At 42.0% G+C, this 21,612-nt stretch overlaps 1 protein-coding gene across 2 annotated transcripts; it reads right to left on the bottom strand.

Annotated features, from left to right (window-relative positions):
* Positions 1–14,961: 14,961 nt before the first annotated feature.
* Positions 14,962–19,925, bottom strand: b4gat1 (beta-1,4-glucuronyltransferase 1). Of its 2 annotated transcripts, XM_055900981.1 has the most exons (3): positions 18,120–19,925; positions 16,169–16,369; positions 14,962–15,841 (listed from the first exon to the last, which is right to left on the bottom strand). In XM_055900981.1, exons 1-2 carry the CDS (start codon positions 19,218–19,220, stop codon positions 16,178–16,180), a joined length of 1,293 nt encoding a protein of 430 aa, XP_055756956.1. In that variant the 5' UTR covers positions 19,221–19,925; the 3' UTR covers positions 14,962–15,841; positions 16,169–16,177. The 2 variants fall into 2 exon arrangements, with proteins under 2 accessions (XP_055756956.1, XP_055756955.1); XM_055900980.1 differs by having other exon boundaries at positions 14,962–16,369.
* Positions 19,926–21,612: the final 1,687 nt, after the last annotated feature.

Here is a 21,612-nt window from a genome sequence, read left to right as displayed (position 1 = left end):
GTTTAATCACCCAAATATAATGAAGTGATGAATAATCAATAACTTTTCTGTGACCAATAGCACACTTTATATTGGAATAGTACATGTGTCATATAACTTTTGTGCTTAAAATCGATTGAAAAAAATCAGGATAGGACGAATGTATAGTTTAAATGTTGGGTGAATTCAGAAAGAGTGGGACATCATATAAACGGGGACAGGTTAATCCTGATGCGTTTAATTCTTGGTTTTACAAGAAAAAATAAAAACAATTCTTACTAACTCTTGCAGACAACACACGTGATCAAAATTAAATCACTTCATTGGTGTGACATCATAGAGGGGCAGAGCACGCGTTAAAAAGGAAGCTCACCCCGTGAAGGACACAGTACACTTTTGTTTTATTTTGATGTTAAGGTTATACAACTGTAATAAATAATGCACTGTGCAAAATAGTGATGTAAATGTGCATACTATGAACTGGTGTAGCAAAATATATTTTAAAAAGTTGCTAACATCATTTTAATTTTGTAATTCAGTCATTTGTGTTGTTGTACTATATCCTGTTCGTTTTTTTTCTTCTGTTATTAGACTGTTATTTGAGTGAACTCAGAAAACTGTCCGTCTTCTGTAACCTGTTCAGACACCTATCCTACATATTAACACAGAATGTCATACACTTATTAAATCCTCAGATGCTTCCTAATCACACACAAAAAAAGAATTGTCATTGGGGTACCATTGGGACTATAATAAGGGTGTCCCAATTGATCTAATCTGCTGTCCCAGTCTACCACATGATTTTGGCTCAGAGTACACAAACGGGTGTGTCATGCCTCCTGTGAACATTTGTTTTTTGGGGGTGTGATTAGGAAACATCTTAAAGATTTCAGAAATGTATCAGGTGTTGGACTAATATGTTGGATAGATGATGAAAGAGTTTACAGAAGACAGAAATGCAAAACGTGTCCCACTTATTCCAAATTCCCCCGGCAGAAAGTTTGGCGACTGATTATTTTAGGTCTTGGGTAAATTGTGTATATTTCAGGCATGCCTAACAGTGATACTAGCAAGAGCAATGTGGTGGTTTCTCTTTTCTTTTAGATAGGCCTAAACCAAACGGAATTTAGGCTACAATTGTATTCAGATGTTTTTTTATTATTAAGTTTTGAATCTGCTTAAAAAAATGAAGGCAACAAGAATATACTTACTATTATTAGTAGATGTAACTCTGTTTTTGAGTAACAATTGTTTGAATAAAGTGTTTCGATTCACACAAATAAAGTAAGTCCAGAGAATTAATAATAGCTATAAAAATGTGTTCGATTTTTTTAATTGAACCTTTATTTAACAAGGCAAGTCACTTAAGAACACATTCTTATTTATAATGAAAGCCTACCGGGGAACAGTGGGTTAACTGCCTTGTTCATGGGCAGAACGACCGATTTTTACCTTGTCAACTCGGGGATTTCTTTCGGTTACTGGTCCAACGCTCTAACCACTAGGCTACCTATCGGATTTACTGATAATATGATTAAATATGAGTTGGTCACACCAATATTTAGTAAACCCTACATGAGTGTTCACGTGCTAGTCGGAAGTCAGATTTTTCCGATTTGCTAACTGGATGAACGCTTTGACTATCATGTGAGCAAGTTATTAATCCGCCAGCAGTAGCCTACCTGGAGGTAGAACTGAGGGCATTGCATGATGCTGAATTTGCCTCTGTCATTAAAAATGGTCATGGCGGGAATGGGTGGTCTCGCCATTGAACATCAATTTGTCAACGGTTTTGATATCCGTTCAACATAACCCATCATGGCACAACAAGCTGCTCAATAGGAATATAGAAATCTAGTCTACTTTTCTTTCTTCAGAAATGCATACAACATTGTGTAAAAAAAAATTGGACCCACAATCCTCCAAAAAACGGGCAAACTGTTGCAATAACTTAAAATTGTTAAGTTGAGAGAAATATTATTATTATTATTATCACGTCCTGACCATAGTTCTTATGTGTTTTGCTTGTTTTAGTGTTGGTCAGGACGTGAGCTGGGTGGGCATTCTATATTGTGTGTCTAGTTTGTCTGTTTCTGTGTTCGGCCTAATATTTTTATTTTATCTTTATTTAACTAGGCAAGTCAGTTAAGAACAAATTCTTATTTTCAATGACGGCCTAGGAACAGTGGGTTAACTGCCTGTTCAGGGGCAGAACGACAGATTTGTACCTTGTCAGCTCGGGGATTTGAACTTGCAACCTTTCGGTTACTAGTCCAACGCTCTTACCACTAGGCTACCCTGGTTCTCAATCAGAGGCAGCTGTCAATCGTTGTCCCTGATTGAGAATCATATATAGGTGGCTTGTTTTGTGTTGGGATTTTGTGGGTGGTTGTTTCCTGTGTCAGTGTTTGTGCCACACGGTACTGTACGGTATGTTCTTTTGTTATTTTGTACAGTGTATTGTTTTCATGTTCATTAAATCATGGAAAATTACCACGCTGCACATTGGTCCTCTGATCCTTCTCGCCTCTCCTCGTCCGAGGAGGAGGAAGACTTAGACTGCCGTTACAAATATTTACAAAATGTATTAAGAAATTAAATCACATACTCTTCTATCTTTTTGGTTATCCTCATAAACTATATTTTTTGGGTCAAATGAAATGAACAAATCATTGAAGTGACCAGATCTCATTTTTATTATGTAGTCCTATATGTTGTAGTTTTTTTTCAATTTACCCCGTAATTATCCTTTAGTGTTGGTGGATGGATGCACCTTGGCTCAGAAAATGTACGGGCTATAGATGACAGACAGCTATAATATACCCTCCGTTTTTAATAAGGATCGGATCTGAGCGCCAGAGATACCGCGCGTTAGGCTTGCATGAAAACCTATATCACATGCGATGCGGCAGCGTCCATTTACCGCGTCGACATTTCCGAGGCGACTGCATCCTCTCAACGCACCTGACAAACTAATCGCATGTTAATTCAAGTGGACACTGTTATACCGTAATCTCCCCATCCCGGTTGAAAACCCCCCACCAGTCTCTCAAGGCAGGATGATGGGGATCCACGACAGTTACACGAGGGCACGGTATTACATGATCCTGCCCCATGGGCTCAATACCTCTCTGATCTTATAGTATTCATCAGTCTTTAGGGGACAATAAATCCAGTTTAGAATAAACATTTGTCTATGAATGCGTACAGCAAACACACATGAAAGGCAATGATATGAGTATAAGCTATAGGGAATTGATAGGCCCAATTAGCCCATTAGGTTATAGCCTATAGCTTTTCTATTTCATTCAACAGACCTTGGTCTTTATGCAAATTGCAGTAGAATATATTATTGTTTTGTTTAGGGAGTAATGTCAATAGGTTTGTGTACAATGATGGCTAGCATAGCCACAGGATGCAGGGGTGATACAAATAAAATATCTGACAAAACATATCCCCCCAAACTACTATGATAGCTAGCCTATATGTTGGTGGAGGTGGGTTGGAATCCATTTAGGAAGATCCACATTAAAAATATATCTTGCTATTCTTGAATTGGAATTCCAATAATTCTCCTTAATTGATAGAATTGAAATGGAATTGACCCCAACCTTGCCCAGTACATCCCTAGTCTAGAGTGCCACATGCTTGCCAATTCACCACCACCAAACCAAGCTTATGGGCTTTGTATGCATATATGTTTTAAAATAGAGGTTGTAGTCAAATTAAGAGGTCATGGTTTAAAATAAGGTAAATGGATTTAGTCTTGTCTAATAATCTGTCTACACAACACAAATATGGGTTTACTTATCAGACAATGCTGGCTTAGCTGGGGACATTCAGGGTAATGATTGATTATAGAATTAAGTCAACAGACAGGATATTCAGACTTTATTAAGTCAACAGACAAGTAATTCAGACTTTATGCAAAATGTAAGTGTAATAGCTGAGTTAGTAAGTAAATATGTTATTGTATTAGAAGGTTTTTGGTTTTCTTATTTTGTTTTATTGCTTACTCTTTTGTACACCTCTGAAAATAACTAGTCCAATTGAATCAATCAATCATGATTTATAAAGCCCTTTTAACATCAGCAAATGTCACACAGTGCTTATACAGAAACCCAGCAAAAAACTCAAACCGCAAGCAATGTAGAAGCACGGTGGCTAGGAAAAACTCCCTAGAAAGGCAGGAACCTAGGAAGAATCCTAGAGAGGAACCAGGCTCTGAGGGTTGGCCAGTGCTCTTCTAGCTGTGCCGGGAGGCGATTATAAGAGTACAAGGCCATTAAGGCCAGATTGGGTATTTGACCAGCAGGGTCAAATAATAATCACAGTGGTTGTAGAGGGTGCAACAGGTCAGCACCTCAGGAGTAAATGTCAGTTGGGTTTTCATAGCCGAGCATTCAGAGGTTGAGACAGCAGGTGCGGTAGAGAGAGAGAGGGAGAGAGAGGAAGAGTCGAAAACAGCATGTCTGGGACAAGGTATAAAATATAAAATATCATTACATAAAAGCAGTGATATTTTCAAGAAAAAAAAAATGTCACTTCATATTCATTATCTCCAGCACCACCCCAACATCAACATATGTGAAAACTGTGCGCTTCTATGTTTTGTAGTAAAAAAGATAGAGGCAGCTTTATTAAATAGTATCCGCAAAACATCATTCTCAACGTCAACAGTGAAGAGACGACTCCGGGATGCTGGCATTCTAGGCAGAGTTGCAAAGAAAAAGCCATATCTCAGACTGGCCAATAAAAATAAAAGATTAAGATGGGCAAAAGAACACAGACACTGGACAGAGGAACTCTGCCTAGAAGGACAGCATCCCAGAGTCGCCTCTTCAATGTTGACGTTGAGACTGGTGTTCTGCAGGTACTATTTAATAAAGCTGCCAGATGAGGACTTCGGAGGCGTCTTTTTCTCAAACTAGACACTAATGTACTTGTGCTCTTGCTCAGTTGTGCACTGGGGCCTCCCACTCCTCTTTCTATTCTGGTTAGAGCCAGTTTGCGGTATTCTGTGAGGGGAGCAGTACATAGCATTGTATGAGATCTTCAGTTTCTTGGCAATTTCTCTCATGGAACAGCCTTCATTTCTCAGAACAAGAATAGACTGATGAGTGTCAGGAGTAAGTTCTTTGTTTCTGGACCTTTTGAGTCTGTAATCGAACCCACAAATGCTGATGCTCCAGATACTCAACTAGTCTAAAGGCCAGTTGTATTGCTTCTTTAATCAGGACAACAGTTTTCAGCTGCGCTAACATAATTGCAAGAGGGTTTTCTAATGATCAATTAGCCTTTTAAATGACTAACTTGGATTAGCTAACACAACGTGCCATTGGAACACAGGAGTGATGGTTGTTGATAATAGGCCTCTGTACGCCTATGTAGATATTCCATAAAGAATCTGCCGTTTCCAGCTACAATAGTCATTTACAACATTAACAATGACTACAGTGTATTTCTGATCAATTTTACGTTATTTTAATGGACAAAAAAACGTGCTTTTCTTTCAAAAACAAGGACATTTGTAAGTGACCCCAAACTTTTGAACGGTAGTGTATATAATAGGCGGTGTCAGAGGAAAGCCCATAAAATTGTGAGACTCCAGTCACCCAAGACAGACTGTTTTCTCTGCTACCACACAGCAAGCGGTAGCGGCGCGCCAAGTCTAGGTCCAAAAGGCTCCTTAACAGCTTCTACCCCCAAGCCATAAGACTGCTGAACAATTCATCAAAAATCCACCGGATTACTTACATTACTTACTATTTACATTACTTACTTTTTATTATTTTTTACTCTAGTTTATTTGGTAAATATTTTCTTAACTCTTCTTGAACTGCACTGTTGGTTAAGGGCTTGTAAGTAAGCATTTCACGGTAAGGTCTACACTGTATGTACAGGAACATTGTTATTCTAAATGTTTATACAGTATGTCCATATAAAAATATACAGTTTAACTTTAATGTCAACCAAAATATTAAGGTTTAAAAATGTACAACATTATAACTGCAATGTTAAAAAAACGGTTTGTGACAAAAATAGTATTTTTCAAATGGATTCAGCAGAAACAGAAAGTAGCCTAACTCAAGGAAAGAGTACAGATTCCCAGAGAGCAGCGGATGATAGCCTGGCTATATGTTATATCCTAAAACTAGATTAGATTATCAGGGCAGTGGGGTGCAGTGTGTGTGTGTGTCGGGGGATTGTACTGTGTGTGTTCAAGTGGCACAGAGCTGGTATTTAGAGGAACAGAGAGAGGGAGAAAGATGAACCGGGGGAAGATCATACCATTAATCTGACCATGTTAGGTCTCAGACACTTCCCTCCATCTCCACACACACCCTTCTGTCCCCCTCCCTGAACCCCAACCAACCCTAAATCTATTAACACTGAGAGCAGACTGAGGGAGCTGAAATCTGATAAACCATTCCCAAGCCGTTAGAATGGGATGAATCATAAAATGAAGATGGGATAAGGGAATGAGAGGATGATAGTGTGTGTGTGTGTGTGTGTGTGCGTCAGTCAGTATCAGGGTGTTTAAACTGTATTGATTTATTGAATGCTTTACATTCTTAGAGGCATTGTTTTGATATGATACATACAATAGCGTGCTGATAGAGCCTGCCAATGTTAACCTAATAAAATTGTTCATATTCTTAGCTTAATTATCAGTATTGCAGTCTTTGACCTATATAGTGTATGCATTGATATGTAGGCTACGTGTGCCTTTACATTTTTTATGTAGTTCTGTCTTTGAGCTGTTCTTGTCTATTAATGATCTGTGTTATGTCATGTTTCATGTTTTCTGTGGACCCCAGGAAGAGTAGCTGCTGCTTTTGCAACAGCTAATTATAATAAAATACCAAATAGCAAAAACCAAGCAAAGTTTCCAAGCTGAATCAAACATATTGGGGCTGAAAAGTGGTCATCAACCTTGAAGCAACATTTCTATCTATTTATCAATTTGTAGCAGAGTTATTTGAAGTGTCAGGAAACATTGCCTTTACATTTCAATCACTCTGTAACTCTGATATTCAGCGCTAGGGATTGAATCGAGCCCTTGGTCTTAGTAAGAGCAAGACCTGCGGCTTCACCAACTCTCCAATGTGTTTTGTTCAGCTTGTAAACTTGCAAGAGCGCAATATTGACTATAAAGGCACGGAAATGAACAACGGGATGGTTTAGCTACCTGGCCGAAAAAAAGTTATGTGACTAAACAACTTATGTGACTAAATGTGACTAAGTTATGTGACTAAACAACTTATGTGACTAAATGTGACTAAGTTATGTGACTAAACAACTCCGATCTCAAAACACCACTACTTCTACCGTCTGTATCATAGAGATACAACATAATACTTTTGTGTTCTAATTCATTCTGTGACCATATGCACATATCTGGACCCCCATCCCGTACCCCCCTCCCCTCTTCCCCTTTCTGGACAAGACAAGGTCTCCGTTCCAAATGGTACCCTATTCCCTATAAATAGTGCACTACTTTTGACCAGAGCCTTATGGGCCCCGGGAAAATGTAGTGCACCATAAAGGGAAGAGAGAGCCATTTGTGATGCAGTCCAAGGCATTATGATGGTGGAACCCCACTTGGCATAATTAATTAGGCTTAAGCAAGAAGCCCTGCTTAAAAACTAGCTGTTGGTTTTGCCATCAGGAAAGGCAGGGGGTGTTAGGCCCTGTGGGCGGGGTATTATCCATCCAACCATGCTGTATAAATCCACAACACAACACAATTAACAAGCAACTGGGAGGAGAACTAATTACCATTATTTACTCATCACTGGCCCCAACCCCCATTCCTCCCCAAAGAAAAGGGGGTCAACACACACACACAGCGAAACACACGCAGTAAGCACACACACACACACGCATAAGCGTAACACACCAACACACTAATTCCCTCCCTGCAAGTGAAGTAGGGGCTAATTACAAATGCATTTGCAACTCAATAGCAGTATACTCTCAGACAGGTCTAGTGTCCCCCTGTTCCTTCCCCACCTAGCAGGGCCTCCCTCGCAGCACCAAACAAACAATATATTCACTTCCCCTTATGCTGTTGAGAGGTGCTATAGAGGTGAAAGACAAAAGACAAGGGGGAATCCTCATCTCATCTTAACAGTCAGAAGGACACCGCAGAGCTCTTATTTTAACCAGCATCTACCACGTATTAACAACATACCTATTGTTGTTGTTTGCATTGTACTAAATATCTGTTGACTTTTTTGTTGGTGTTGAGAGGTATGGCGGGTTTATCATTTAAAAAATAAATGCATAATTTTCTCCCTGTGATATGATGACATCCACAGGAATAGGTTTTCAAAAACGAATAAAAAGCATAAAGGTTATCTGTCTATGTAACTTTTCATGCTAATGAAAATAAACAAAACAAATGTTTACCACATTGTACAATATTTACCACAATGACATGTTACCTAACTAACACACATCTCATTTCCAGGAGAGATTCTACAGAAAATCCCTTCTAACTTGAATCAATGGTCAAATTAGTCTACATGTCACCGGGGGGTCATAAAGCCGAACAGAGATTATATATCATAATGAGATGTTCTTTTCCGCTTCAGTTAACGGCCCATCCTCCTAATACAGTCCCAGAAAGTACTCCACCACCCATAGAAGTTGAAGCACGAGTTCTGGCCACCGATCATGGAATCGCCACTTGGATGGAGATGCCCGCTCTCTAGTAATACTATTTCTATGGATTCACCCTAACGAAGGTATCATCCATTGCTGTGTGTGAAGATTAGTTTACACAAGGGGATCTCCTCTCGGTGGCTAACCGACCAACTGACGACACATTCTAATTTAGGCTCTCTGCAGGAGAAAATAGATCCAGGGACGGATGGGTGGGTGGACGGATCACTCTCAGGGTTTGTTTGTTTATTTGCTGTGCTGGTCATTGGTCTTTGTGCTCTGAATCTGTCATTAGTGACTAGCACCAAAGGCTACAAGAATTACGTATTGACATGTTTGTAATTTAGCAGACGCTGTTATCCAGAGCAACTTTCAGTAGAGTGCATACGTTTTCGTACGTTGTTTTGTACTATAGGAGATGATCCTGGTGGCTATTAGTGGTCATGGTGATGTCTGTCTTGACATTTTTAGAAAGTTAAAGGTCATTTACTGCATTTCTATACAATGTAAAAACTCTAAAATGCTATTTGGAGCACAACAAAAACAAGCAAAAATGACCCCAGCCATTATCACATTGGTTGCTGTAGCTTCATTCACCTCAGTTGATCTACAGACACACAGCTTATTATGAGCTATACTATTAGCCGCTACACATTAACTCACATTTATACAGCACCGGGATTAAAAACTATAATGTAATACGTACAGAGGGATCTGTTAGTAGAAAAGGTATTTTATTGAGAAAAGGTAAACAAATTAATTTGCTTTACATAACTTTTTTGTTGCTACATTTTTACATTTCTTGTCATTCTACACATTTTGGTATGATTATGCCACATGATATCCAAGTGAGAGTGACTAACAAAATCAATGGGTGGCCCCCTGGAGGTCAGGGCCCCTGGGCATGTGTCCTGCGAGCATATGCCCGGTAGGTAATATGACCATGATTACTACAGGTTTAGATAGCTGGCTAAACTAACTAGACTGATTTACCAATTTATAAATGTTATACTGACATGGCCTGATTGAGTGATATATAACAGAAGGAAAAGTTTTGAAATTTCACTTGATGTAATCTACTATTCTAACTCCGACTGAGTCTATATGTATATATTTTTATTCAAACAAATGACCCAGGCCCGGACCTCAGTGTCCTCATATGCAACTACAGCCACCCTGCCGCCATGACATCCTAACCCAGAGACTAGAAGAGAATATCAAAGAAAATGAAAGAGAGTCTTACAATTCTTTTAAATCTTAGAAGCCCTCTTTGTCAAAACAATTATTCACTGTTCGCTTCTTGTATTCCGTCTGCAACCCAATAGGCAGTTCTGTGGATTTGGATTGGAGTCTCAATTCTATTGGTATTGAGTTATATTTGATGGTTACCACTCCTTTACCAATTGTAGTCAAATTGAATATCATACTCATAAACATTGTGCTTCAAATGTGTACTTGTCTTTCAAGTCTCCATACCTGTGAACTCACTGATAACTTTTCACTCACCAGTTTGGCCATCATGTCTTTATTGTCTTAGGTGTCTCTCAAGGGGAAATTATTTCATTCTCATGCTATGCAGACTCGCTGCGATTCCATGATATAACAGGTGTTATTGTAGTTGTTTAGAAATGCTAAATGGCTTAAAGGTAGGACTTATTCTCACCTAATACTTTAATACTCATTAATTCCTGCTTCAGTGACTTACCTCTTCTGATCCTCCATCCCGCCTCACCCACAGCCACGCCCGTCAGAGGAGAGGTGGTCAGCCAACGGGCCCCGCGGGAGGGACAGGTGGACAGAGTGAGGAGTGGGGGAGGGATGAAGAGGATGGTGATTTAAGAGTGCTTAAAGGCTCATGCATAACATTTGTTTGTGTGTCATCTAGATGCACTGATAGGAGAGTACTACATACACACTGACCTGAGCTCATAATTACTCCAAAGAGCACCGAAGAGACTTAATTGATTGATGGATAGATACTCAGAGATACACATTCTGAGACACATTGTTAGCATGGTTATTATTAATTCATAACAAATACAAATGTTTTATTTTCCAGCAAGTGAATGTGTTGTTTTACAGAGTCAGCCATAGTAGTACAATGCCCCTGAAGCAAATTAGGGTTAAGTGCCTTGCTCAAGGGCACAGACAGATTTTTCACCTCGGGTATTCGAACCAGCGACCTTTCGGTTACTGACCCAGCACCCTATAATTGTCTTTATTCTTGAGTGATGTTTAACAAATGAAAACTATTTCTACTGCTTTTTGTTATGGAAAAACATGTAGTAAACCTCTCTGGTACACAAAGCAGGATCAAGGAGTTAGCCAGCCAGCTAACTTACCTAAATAATCTAAGTGTAGCTTTTTCAATGAACCAGAAAATCCTTATTTCTGGTTGTTTATCAAAAGTTAGCTGGCTAACTCATTGACCCTGCTTTATTGTATCCCGTCTTGAACTATGGGTGCGCTCGCCTCCACTTAGTCTTAATGCAGTGCAACATGTATCATGTCAAATCCTAACTGAGGGCCCAATGAATGTGCAGCTGGTGTACAAACACAGTACAATATCATGTCACCCTTCATGTTACTAAATGATTGTGATAGAGGATCTTACATTAGCGCATCGATCGAGGAGACAAGTTTAATTTAGCTCTGTGTGACCAGTGTCAGTGTCTGGTCAGTAGGTTCCCGCTCCAACTTGTTTGTTCCTTGTGTGTGTGTGTCTGTATGTATGCGACTGTGTTCACACCTGTGTGTCAGAGGGGGACGCCCTGCCCGCCGCCGTCCGTCTGTTCTCTCCTGATGAATTCATGCGACAGCGGGGAGGAGGGGAGAACTTGGAGGCTTCAAGGAAGCCGCTGGGCAGGGGGGAGGACGACTTGAAGGCGAAAGAGGCGGGGAGGACTTGGAGGCTAAAAGCAAGGCGCAGATGAGGCTCGGTGAGAGAGATTACCTAGATCCGTTAGGCCTAATTTTCTTTGCCCCCGGTCAGTGTCACGTCCTATAAGAACAGCCCCTGCTAGCTGGATACCAAGGGGCGGAGGGTGGAAGGAAGACGTGTTCGCGGGATACGTTTAAGGCGCTAGTAGCCAGGGTGTCCAAGAACACTCGACTTAACTGGCCAGAGTGATCTGGGTGCGTGCATCGGTGGGAGCTTGTTCCATAAGCAGACATAACCTACTCCTGAAGCTGCCATTTGATGACTGATAAGCTCACACTCGTCTAAGTGAAACGGATCACTCCCTCCCGGAGTTCAGTGTTACCAGGTGACAAACGCCAACCTGCTCCTCCTTTGGTGAAATGTATATAAAGTCCCATTGTGATTAACCTGTTCCTCTCACCCTGAGACACAAGCACTTCTCACATTTTACTGAAATGTAGTCCTATTTGGTTTATAGTTAGGATATTACTTATTTAAGTGATTTAAAAAAACATTTCCATGTAGTCATAAGCTACTTGTTTATATATATATATATATACATATATAAAATAAGTCGTAGTTAAGTTTTAACATGTTGTTGATCGGTCATGACCTAACAGCTAGAGTGACCTCAGTGGAATTCAGGCAGACCCATCAGACATGTAACACTCAACAACTTCTACTTGGAGAGTGTAGGGCAGATTTGATTTCCCTTTTCTAGTTGGTGACATTAATATTTAACTTACCTCAATGTTGTTTTAATGACACACAATGACTCAAAATGCACCTTGAGATAACCAGACAGTATTTATCTTGTACTGCGTCATACAGAGTTATGTTATTCAACTCAGCATACAGAGACAGAGTCGTGTTCCAATTCAATTTCATACACCTTTACTTATCTCTTAAGGGGCATTCAATTAAGAAGGGCATTGATGATTGATTTCCAGTCAAGTGCTCTCTAATGGTCAATCCACAGAGGTAGCCGTCATTAGCAGCACGCAATAAGGTTTTAATGGTGAACCTTTTCAATGACTGACTGTTTAACATGCTGTGGCCATAGACAACAGGTCATTCAGCAATACTTTAATTTCTATGTGTACGTCCCAAATGGCACCCTATTCCCTTTATAGTACACTACTTTTGACCGGGACCCATAGGGCTCTGTTAATAGTAGTGCACTATAAAGGGAATAGGGTGCCATTTGGGACATAACTGTCACTAGTCCTAGTTTTGCGGTCACTGCCTCCTCACTCCGCAAAGAAGCCCCCCCACCCCTCAAAAACAACATTAGGCCGGGGTCTCCAGCAGGTCTGGCCTCCCCCCGTAGTACTGAAGCTGTCCACACACACACACTGTGTGAAACACACCTCCTCTCCTCCTCCTCTCCTTGCTAATCCAGTGGTAGGCCTCCTGCTAGCCCCACACAGAGGCCAGCCCTAATTGCTCTTGTCGTAAAGCTCCCTGACCCAAATAAGCTGCAGCTCTCCAAAGCTGTGGAGATAAACCCCACTTTACCTCACCAAACCTGCTTAATACCCCCCCCCCCCCCCCCCCACCCCCAAACACCATGGATGGGACGAGGTGGGGGTTACTAAGGAGGGGGCTGAGGGAGACACTGAGGAGAAGGGAAGGTAAACAGAGAGGAAGAGACAATATGCTAATAGTTATTAGTCCAGTGAGATAAAGGAGAGGAACACAAAAAATAAACAAAACAAAAGAATGTTAAAAAAATATGATATGGTTGTGAAGTGGAGTTGTTGGAGTGAGAGGAGATATCGGTATCGGTTTAGATAGGAAGACTTCCAAGAAATGTTCAGCTGGTGTTGAGATTATGAGCTAAAAGGGTTGGTATGATGAACAAAGTGCCCAGCAGCAGTGATAGCGTGTTATTCTCTTCTTTGTCTCTCCACCTGGTTCGGGAACGCAAGGCGGCTTAGCCACAAAAATGCCACGAACGTCATCACGTGGCAACCGTCACACCAAGCCACTAGTCAGATAATAGCAACAACACAAGTTAATGAGGTTAAGTTTCTCTATAAAACGGAGATGAGAGATTGTCATATAAACGTATACTTTTATACCGTAATCACTTGCGAGAGACTGTTTCGCAAGTCTTTAGTCCCTACTCGTTATTAAAAAATATATAATTTCCAGTTTGGTTTTCAGATATGCCTATACGGCTGTGTTTACACAGGCAGATCAATTTAGATTTGTGTTGCCCAATTATGTGCAAAAGAGTTGATCTGATCGGACAAAAGACCAATATTAGTGGAAAAAGATCCGAATTAGACTGCCTGTGTAACAGCAGCCTATGAAGGCCTATGATTTTCCACTAGAAATACATTAGGTTAGAAAAAACCAAAACATCAGGCATATCTGAAAACCAAACTGGAAATTATATATTTTGGGCCATTCTAGAGTGTTGCTCTGACGTTCCCTCTTATTGGAAGACTTCTAGGCTACGTCCCAATAATATCACCTTTCTCCTGAAGTGTGCACTTGTTCACTTCCCTACACCGATTTGAAAGGAAATTACTGGTATATTAAGAAATATGGTGGGAACTTCCACTAACCCTTGCCTCCACCTCGTCCACCCTCCCAATGCGTTCAGATTTGTGGGAAAGCAGTGAACGATTGCACATTTCAAAATAATTTGATAATATTGGGACGCAACCCTACTAGATGTGTTTCTGCCTTACAGATCTAATTCAACATACCCCTATCAGGCGTTAGGCAAGATCACAGGGCTCGGTAGAGTTTACTTCAATACAGGTCATGCTGATTACTAAAAAGGGGCCTTTAATTGGATATTAGGCCGAATCACCTTTGGCGTCAGCTCCCATCGGTTTAGGGATATCTTTTAAACTCAGACATGTTGTGGCCTCGCAAGCTGTGAACAACACCACAGATACGGTTTGTTCGGATGGAAAGATACAAGTTCACTTGCAAATTCATGAATTGATAACTGTCCGTTATTTTATATATGTTGACTTTTTCACTTCCTGAATTGACAACGGAATTCATAAAAAAACAGGAGAGAAATTGAGATATACCTAATGTGTAGTTTTGGCATCCAATCATCTAAGAAGTAAATGGTTAGCATGAAAATCTACTGGATTGACGTACTCAGGAACTTGATGTAGAATCAACAGAACAAGAACTGCAGTCCTACATGATGAATCCTCTGAACAGAGAACCTCTACTCCACTGCCTTCTGCTGGTTTGTGTTGCTACTACACACATGTGTGCCAAAAAAACGGTCTACATAGCAAATTGAAATGGTCCAAAAATATTTTGATCGTTTTAAATAATGTAGTAACATAGTTCAGTCTGCCAATTAACTTTCACCCCAAAAAGGACATTTAATGAAAAGCAATTTAAGAATGAAGTTAAAGTTTTCGTTGTATTTTAATAGGAAACCAAACAAACCATTGACATTTACATTCGGACAACTTGAACCATTCTCAGGTCAGGGAGAAAACATTACATTTGAAAAATATCTCACTAATATGTAAACTTTCAAAATGTAATTAAAAATGTTCTCCCAAATAACTAAAAATAACATTTATTAGTGGTTGGAGTACGGCGTTTCTCTGCGCTACAGTAAGTTCTTCACAGGTCTAACAAGTCAGTCCCCACCTATGCAGAAAATAGTAATACTGTACCATATTTTCACAACGCCAAATATCCAGGATGCAGACTATGGGTAGGTCCCGATTGGCACCCTAGTGTTCTATTAGTAGTCTATAGGGAATAGGGTGCCATTTGGGACGAACACTAGGGCCTACATACTGTACGTGACCAGAACAGCTGATCACCTTTAAGAAAACAACATCAGTGTTCACAAAACTCTTTACACTTCAAATATTTGCAAACCATAAAATTCTAATCCTTTATAAATAAGTGAGCCTTTCAATTAAATAGAGTATCTATGTCAGTAGTAGTGAATAACATGTGTATTATCCATTGCTTTTACAGTCTCTCTAAACATTCATCAGTGTTTGTTAAACCTGCAGGTATTAAATAACTTTTTCCAGTTAACACGCTGGTATCATAACAGTGGTAGACCCAGACCACTCACTCTTTCCCGCTACATAGACTGCATCTCTCTATGGTAGTGTCCCAACTTATATAGAGCAAGGTCATATTTACTAAATATTCTGTGTCACAAATGCTCTGTAAGTAAAAAGTTTCAATGTTTTGTTCTCCATGGGCTGGATGAAGGTCAGAGGGCACTGGAAACCACTGGAAATGATAGGACCACCCTCACTGTAAATACATAGGTAACGATGATGATTTAGAAACCATAGTAGAGTCAGGTGTCTCTCCAGGGGTTGAACGACAGAAAAATGAGCAGAAATTGAGGGACCAGACTTGTTCATGTTGTAGTGTAGTGAGTAATTTGATGATTTCTTGCTGGACAGAAGTCTTGTGAACTTACAGGACTGCTGAACTCCAAATCAACCCCTAGAGCCATACCGTACTATGTTGGCTTGGATATCCTCCCTAGGACGATTCCAGCAACTACGGTGGCTGCGTAACCAGGCCAACCCATTGATTTAAGGTATAGTGTCAATCAGGCACCAGTGTTCTCACCTGGTCTCCTCAGCAGCGTCGAGGGGAGGAGGGGTACTTGGTCTTCAGGCCCTCCTTGAAGCTGCGGAAGAGCAGACGGTTCCTTCGGTTTTCCTCGTCCTTCCTGCTGTGGAACTCGCCCTGAACTTTGAACCCTTTGTGCACCACGAAGGCAGAGTTCAGCACGGAGAACCTGTAGCCTGCCACATGAAGCTCACAGGCCTGGGGAGAGGAGGAGAAGAGGCGGAAGAGAGGGGGGAGAAGAGGTAAGGGGGATAAATACTTTATTCAGCTAAAAGTTATTATTTTAGTATAATGTACAGTGCCTTCAAAGTATTCAGACCCCTTGACTTTTTTCACATTTTGTTATTCTAAAATGTATTTGTTTTTCCACCCTAATCAATCTACACAATACACCATAATGACAAAGCAAAAACCTTTTTTCAATAAAAACTGAAATATCACATTTACATAAGTATTCAGACCCTTTACTCAGTACTTTGATAGCGATTACAGCATCAAGTCTTCTTGAGTATGACGCTACAAGCATGGCACACTTGTATTATGGGAGTTTCTCCCATTCTTCTCTGCAGATCCTCTCAAGCTCTGTCAGGTTGGATGGGAAGCATTGCTGCACAGCTATTTTCAGGTCTCTCCAGAGATGTTCGATCGGGTTCAAGTCCGGGCTCTGGCTGGGTCACTCAAGGACATTCAGAGACTTGTCCCGAAGCCACTCCTGCGTTGTCTTGGCTCTGTGCTAAGAGTCATTGTCCTGTTGGAAGGTGAACATTCGCCCTAGTCTGAGGTCCTGAGCGCTCTGGAGCAGGTTTTCATCAAGGATCTCTGTACTTTGCTCCATTAAACTTTCCCTCGATCCTGACTAGTCTCACAGTCCCTGCCGATGAATAACATCCCCACAGCTTGATGCTGCCACCAGCATGCTTCACCGCAGGGATGGTGCCAGTTTTCCTCCAGACATTACGCTTGGCATTCAGGCCAAAGAGTTCAATCTTGTTTCTCATGGTCTGAGAGTCTTTAGGTGCCTTTTGGCAAACTCATAGCGGGCTGTCATGTGTCTTTTACTGAGGAGTGGCTTCCGTCTGGCCACTCTACCATAAAGGCCTGATTGGTGGAGTGCTGCAGAGATGGTTGTCCTTCTGGAAGGTTCTCCCATCTCCACAGAGGAACTCCGGAGCTCTGTGTCAGAGTGACCATCAGGTTCTTGGTCACTTCCCTGACCAAGGCACTTCTCCAGTTCTCTGTTTGGCCAGGCAGCCAACTCTAGGAAGAGTCTTGGTGGTTCCAAACTTCTTCCATTTAAGAATGGAGGCCACTGTGTTTTAGAGGACCTTCAACACTGCCTAAATGTTTTGGTACCCTTCACCAGATCTGTGCCTCGACACAATCCTGTCTGAGCTCTACGGAAAATTCCTTCAACCTCATGGCTTGGGTTTTGCTCTGACATGTAATGTGGGACCTTATATAGACAGGTTGTGTCTTTCCAAATCATGTCCAAACAAATGAATTGACCACAGGTAGACTCGAATCAAGTTGTAGAAACATCTCAAGGATGACCAATGGAAATAGGATGTACCTGAGCTCAATTTCGAGTCTCCCAACAAAGGGTCTGAATAATTATGTAAATAAGGTATTTGTGTTTTTCGTTTAATACATTTACAAAAATGTCTAAAAACCTGTTTTCGCTTCATCATTATGGGGTATTGTGTGTAGATTGATGAGGATTTTTAAAATATATTTTAGAATAAGGCTATCACATAAAATGTGAAAAAGTCAAGTGGTCTGAATACTTTCCAAAGACACTATATATTTTACTGCAGTGCAAGGGTTTCTGCAGTGTACGGTGTCAGTTGATATAATGAAGCCCTAACTGTGTGCAACCATGCACACACACGTGCCGTGTCTCCACTGCAATCTAAGAGTGCCCGGTTACCCGTATCCATACAATACATACCTGGCTGATGCGGTTGAAGCCGTACTGCCTGAAGTTCTCGTCGTACAAGGGCACGGTGCGGTGCCCAATGTAGAAGGGCTCCCAGGGGTCCACCCAGGATAATGTATAGGCCACGTCCAGGGGCCCCAAACCCTGGCTGTGTCTGTTCACCCACTGAGAGTAGTTTGTGGGGGCCTGGCACCGCGGGCATAGCTCCTCGTAGAAGGGCCTCACCTCGCCCACCTGGTACAGCTGCACCAGCTCCGACTTAGTGGCGGGCATCTTGCGTACGTGGCGGATCTCGAAGGCGGGCAGCACGAAGACCTCGTCCGTGGCGGGTTCACGTCTCATGACCAGCGCCAGGAACTGCTGGTGGAGGTCAGCACTGGGCGCCATGTCGATGTCAATGACCAGGATGTAGTTGGCTTCCGAGCCGCCGCGGGCAACGTTCCGAAGGAGATTATTCGGGTAGGAGACGTTTCTACCGATGGCGTAGTTCTGGTATTTGTCTCGGTGCGTCTCGAGCCTGGCGAACACAGCGGCACAGTCCTCAAGCCCGGTAAAATGCTCCCGGTCCTGCTCTGGGAAACTAGCCATCTGCCCAGAGTGGCACACCAAGTGAAAGTCCACCAAGGCCTGGATCTGAGGGCAGAAGATTGTGAGGGCGTAGACCAGGGCTGTGGCAAACTTGACATCTTGGCCATGAGCGAATATGGCCACAGAGAGAGGGTTTTGCCACCTTTCCACCAAAGAATTCAGGTGGTGCAAGTTGTTGATGGATGTGTGCGTTGCTAAGGCCAAGAAGTGAGAGCTGGCATCCACTCCTGGTTTCTGATTGGTAGAGAAATCGCTTTTGATCAAATTCTTGTACACGCGGTATTGTCCGCTGGGATCAAATATACCCCCTGTGGACAGAGAGTACCTGAGACGCTCTTTCCTTGAGTTTTTCTCCGGGTTGGCATTTTTCTTGCCAGAGCTCCCGAAGAGCTCTGAGTATCGGTAGCGCTGCTGCTTACCGTGCAGTTTCGATAGGAAGGAGAGATAGATCATTTGTAAGAGTGCCACAAGCACCAGAGCGCCGAGCACCACTTTGAACGCAGAACATTTCTTAGATAAATGCATTCCCGACCATTACATGTACACCACATGCAGCAAGTCAAAAACACTTGAGCAATATGCCCCAGGAAGGTATCAAATCTACCACTGCTAGCTAGCTAGTTAGCTACAAGGCGCTAGCTAGCTAATTCGGCAATTTGGGTACGTGGGGGAGCTCGACTATCTCGTGTCGTTGACACCACGCAGTGCTGCCACAGGGTTCAATTTTAGATCGTGAAATCATTGTACGTGCCTCCTTCATATCTGATGCTTTGCGGTTCTGTCAATCTCATAGCGTTTCAGCAACATCAACAAGACGTTAGGACGTGTTTTTCTTCTTCGGTGGGGTTTATCAGCAGTTGGCATCCAACTTTGTGGTGCATTACCGACACCTACTGTATTGGAGTGTGGGACAGGGGAAAACGAAATCCTACATGCCAGCCCCGTTGCTCTTAAAAATATAAAATATGTGTGACTATATCTAATGACGTTCTACTCAATATACTCTAAACTAATTTTCTGTATCCCCTTCTCCCTCATATTAGATCTCAGCCTCTCTCTTTCCCTCTGATACTGCCCACACTGTAGCAATACATGCTCCAAGGTATGTGTTTCCTGGCAATAATCACATTTTCCTGTTGGATGCTTTCCTATCACATTTAAGTTCTTATTAAACTAGCTGTGTCCCACCCTTAATCTTGTAAAAATAGCCTCCTATTTTCTGTCCCTTCCTGCCGTCCTCCCCTCCCCGACTTTCCTCTGTACTTGAAATAAATGCCTTCCCTTAGTATCTGTAGTCTCTCCAACACTTCTAGATCAACTACTGCAGGCAGGAGTAGCCATGTTGGATTTAGAGGAATAGCTACCGTTGGACTAAACTCCCTTGCATACAGTCCCATCTCCTTCACCTGGGTATCACCCACCCACCCAAAGCTTGTGTTCTGTCTTCGCCAATTCCAATTCCTCCTTTGGCCGCTTTTCCTTCCTGCTCTCTGCTGCCAATGACTGGAACGAATTGCAAAAATCACTGAAGCTGGAGACACATATCTCCCTCACTAACTTTAAGCACCAGCTGTCAGAGCAGCTCACAGATCACTGCACCTGTACATAGCCCATCTGTAAATAGCCCATCCAACTACCTCATCAACCATACTGTTATGTGCTCCTTTGCACTCCAGTATCTCTACTTGCACATTCATCTTCTGCACATCTATCACTCCAGTGTTTAATTGCTAAATTGTAATTATTTCACCACTATGGCCTATTTATTGCCTTACCTCCCTTATCTTACCTCATTTGCACACACTATATATATACTTTTTCTCTATTGTGTTATTGACTGTATGTTTGTTTATTCCATGTGAAACTCTGTGTTGTTGTTTGTGTCGCACTGCTTTGCTTTATCTTAGCCAGGTCGCAGTTGTAAATGAGAACTTGTTCTCAACTAGCCTAGCTGGTTAAATAAAGGTGAAATAATATATATATATATTTTTAAATGTCAGCTGCTGTCTCCTAATCTGCAATGGCATATCCCCACCATATCTCCACCTGTAGTGCAGCCACTGGGGATGTCCGAAACACCCCTCTACATATTCTGAGTCCTTGCTCCAGTTTGACATCTAGCCTTTCCAATGAGGTCCGGGCTGCCCAACCATACGCAATACTGCCATAGTCTATTACAGATTGGATCAATGCAACATACATGGTCCTCAGTGAGGAACGCCCAGCCCCCCACTCCTTCCCTGTCAGACAGTGCATCACATTTTAGCACCTTCTTACACTTTCCCAACACTCAATGTGTTCTGCCCAGGTCAGTCTAGTGTCAAAGAATACCCCAAGGAACCTGAAGAACCCCACCCTCTCCAAGTTTTTCCCATATAACCTCAAGCATACCTCATCTCCCACCTGGTAAAGAACACTGTCTGAGTTTTCTACAGAGAACCGGAATTCCCACATTAACACCCACTGCTCTACCTCATCAATTCCTTCCTGTACCTTCCTGACTACGTATGGCACACTTCTTCCCCTCTTCCATAAGGCCCCATCTGCAAATAACGACCTCCCAATATCTGGCTGTACCTGAGAGTAAACATCATTGATCATGATTGAGAACAACAGAGGACTAGTCACACTCCCCTGTGGTGTACCGTTATCCACCAGGTAGCTGCCTGATAGTGACTTCCCCACCCTCACCTGGATAGACCTTCCAAACAGGAAATCCTTTATCCAGTTGTATGTTCTTCCTCCTACCCCCATAATATCAAGCTTGATTAACAACCCCTCCTTCCACATCATACGCCTTCTCCACATCAAAAAAGACAGCTACAACAGTCTCCTTGTTCACCCGAGACTTCCTGACCTCTGCTTCTAAGCAGAGCACTGGGTCCCCTACCATTCCTGAACCCACTCTGATGTGGCG

This window comes from Salvelinus fontinalis, chromosome 36 (genome assembly GCF_029448725.1).
Source record: "Salvelinus fontinalis isolate EN_2023a chromosome 36, ASM2944872v1, whole genome shotgun sequence".
Lineage (NCBI taxonomy): Eukaryota > Metazoa > Chordata > Actinopteri > Salmoniformes > Salmonidae > Salvelinus > Salvelinus fontinalis.
Note: the sequence above shows the minus strand (reverse complement) of the source record. Positions and strands in the feature narration are given on the sequence as shown.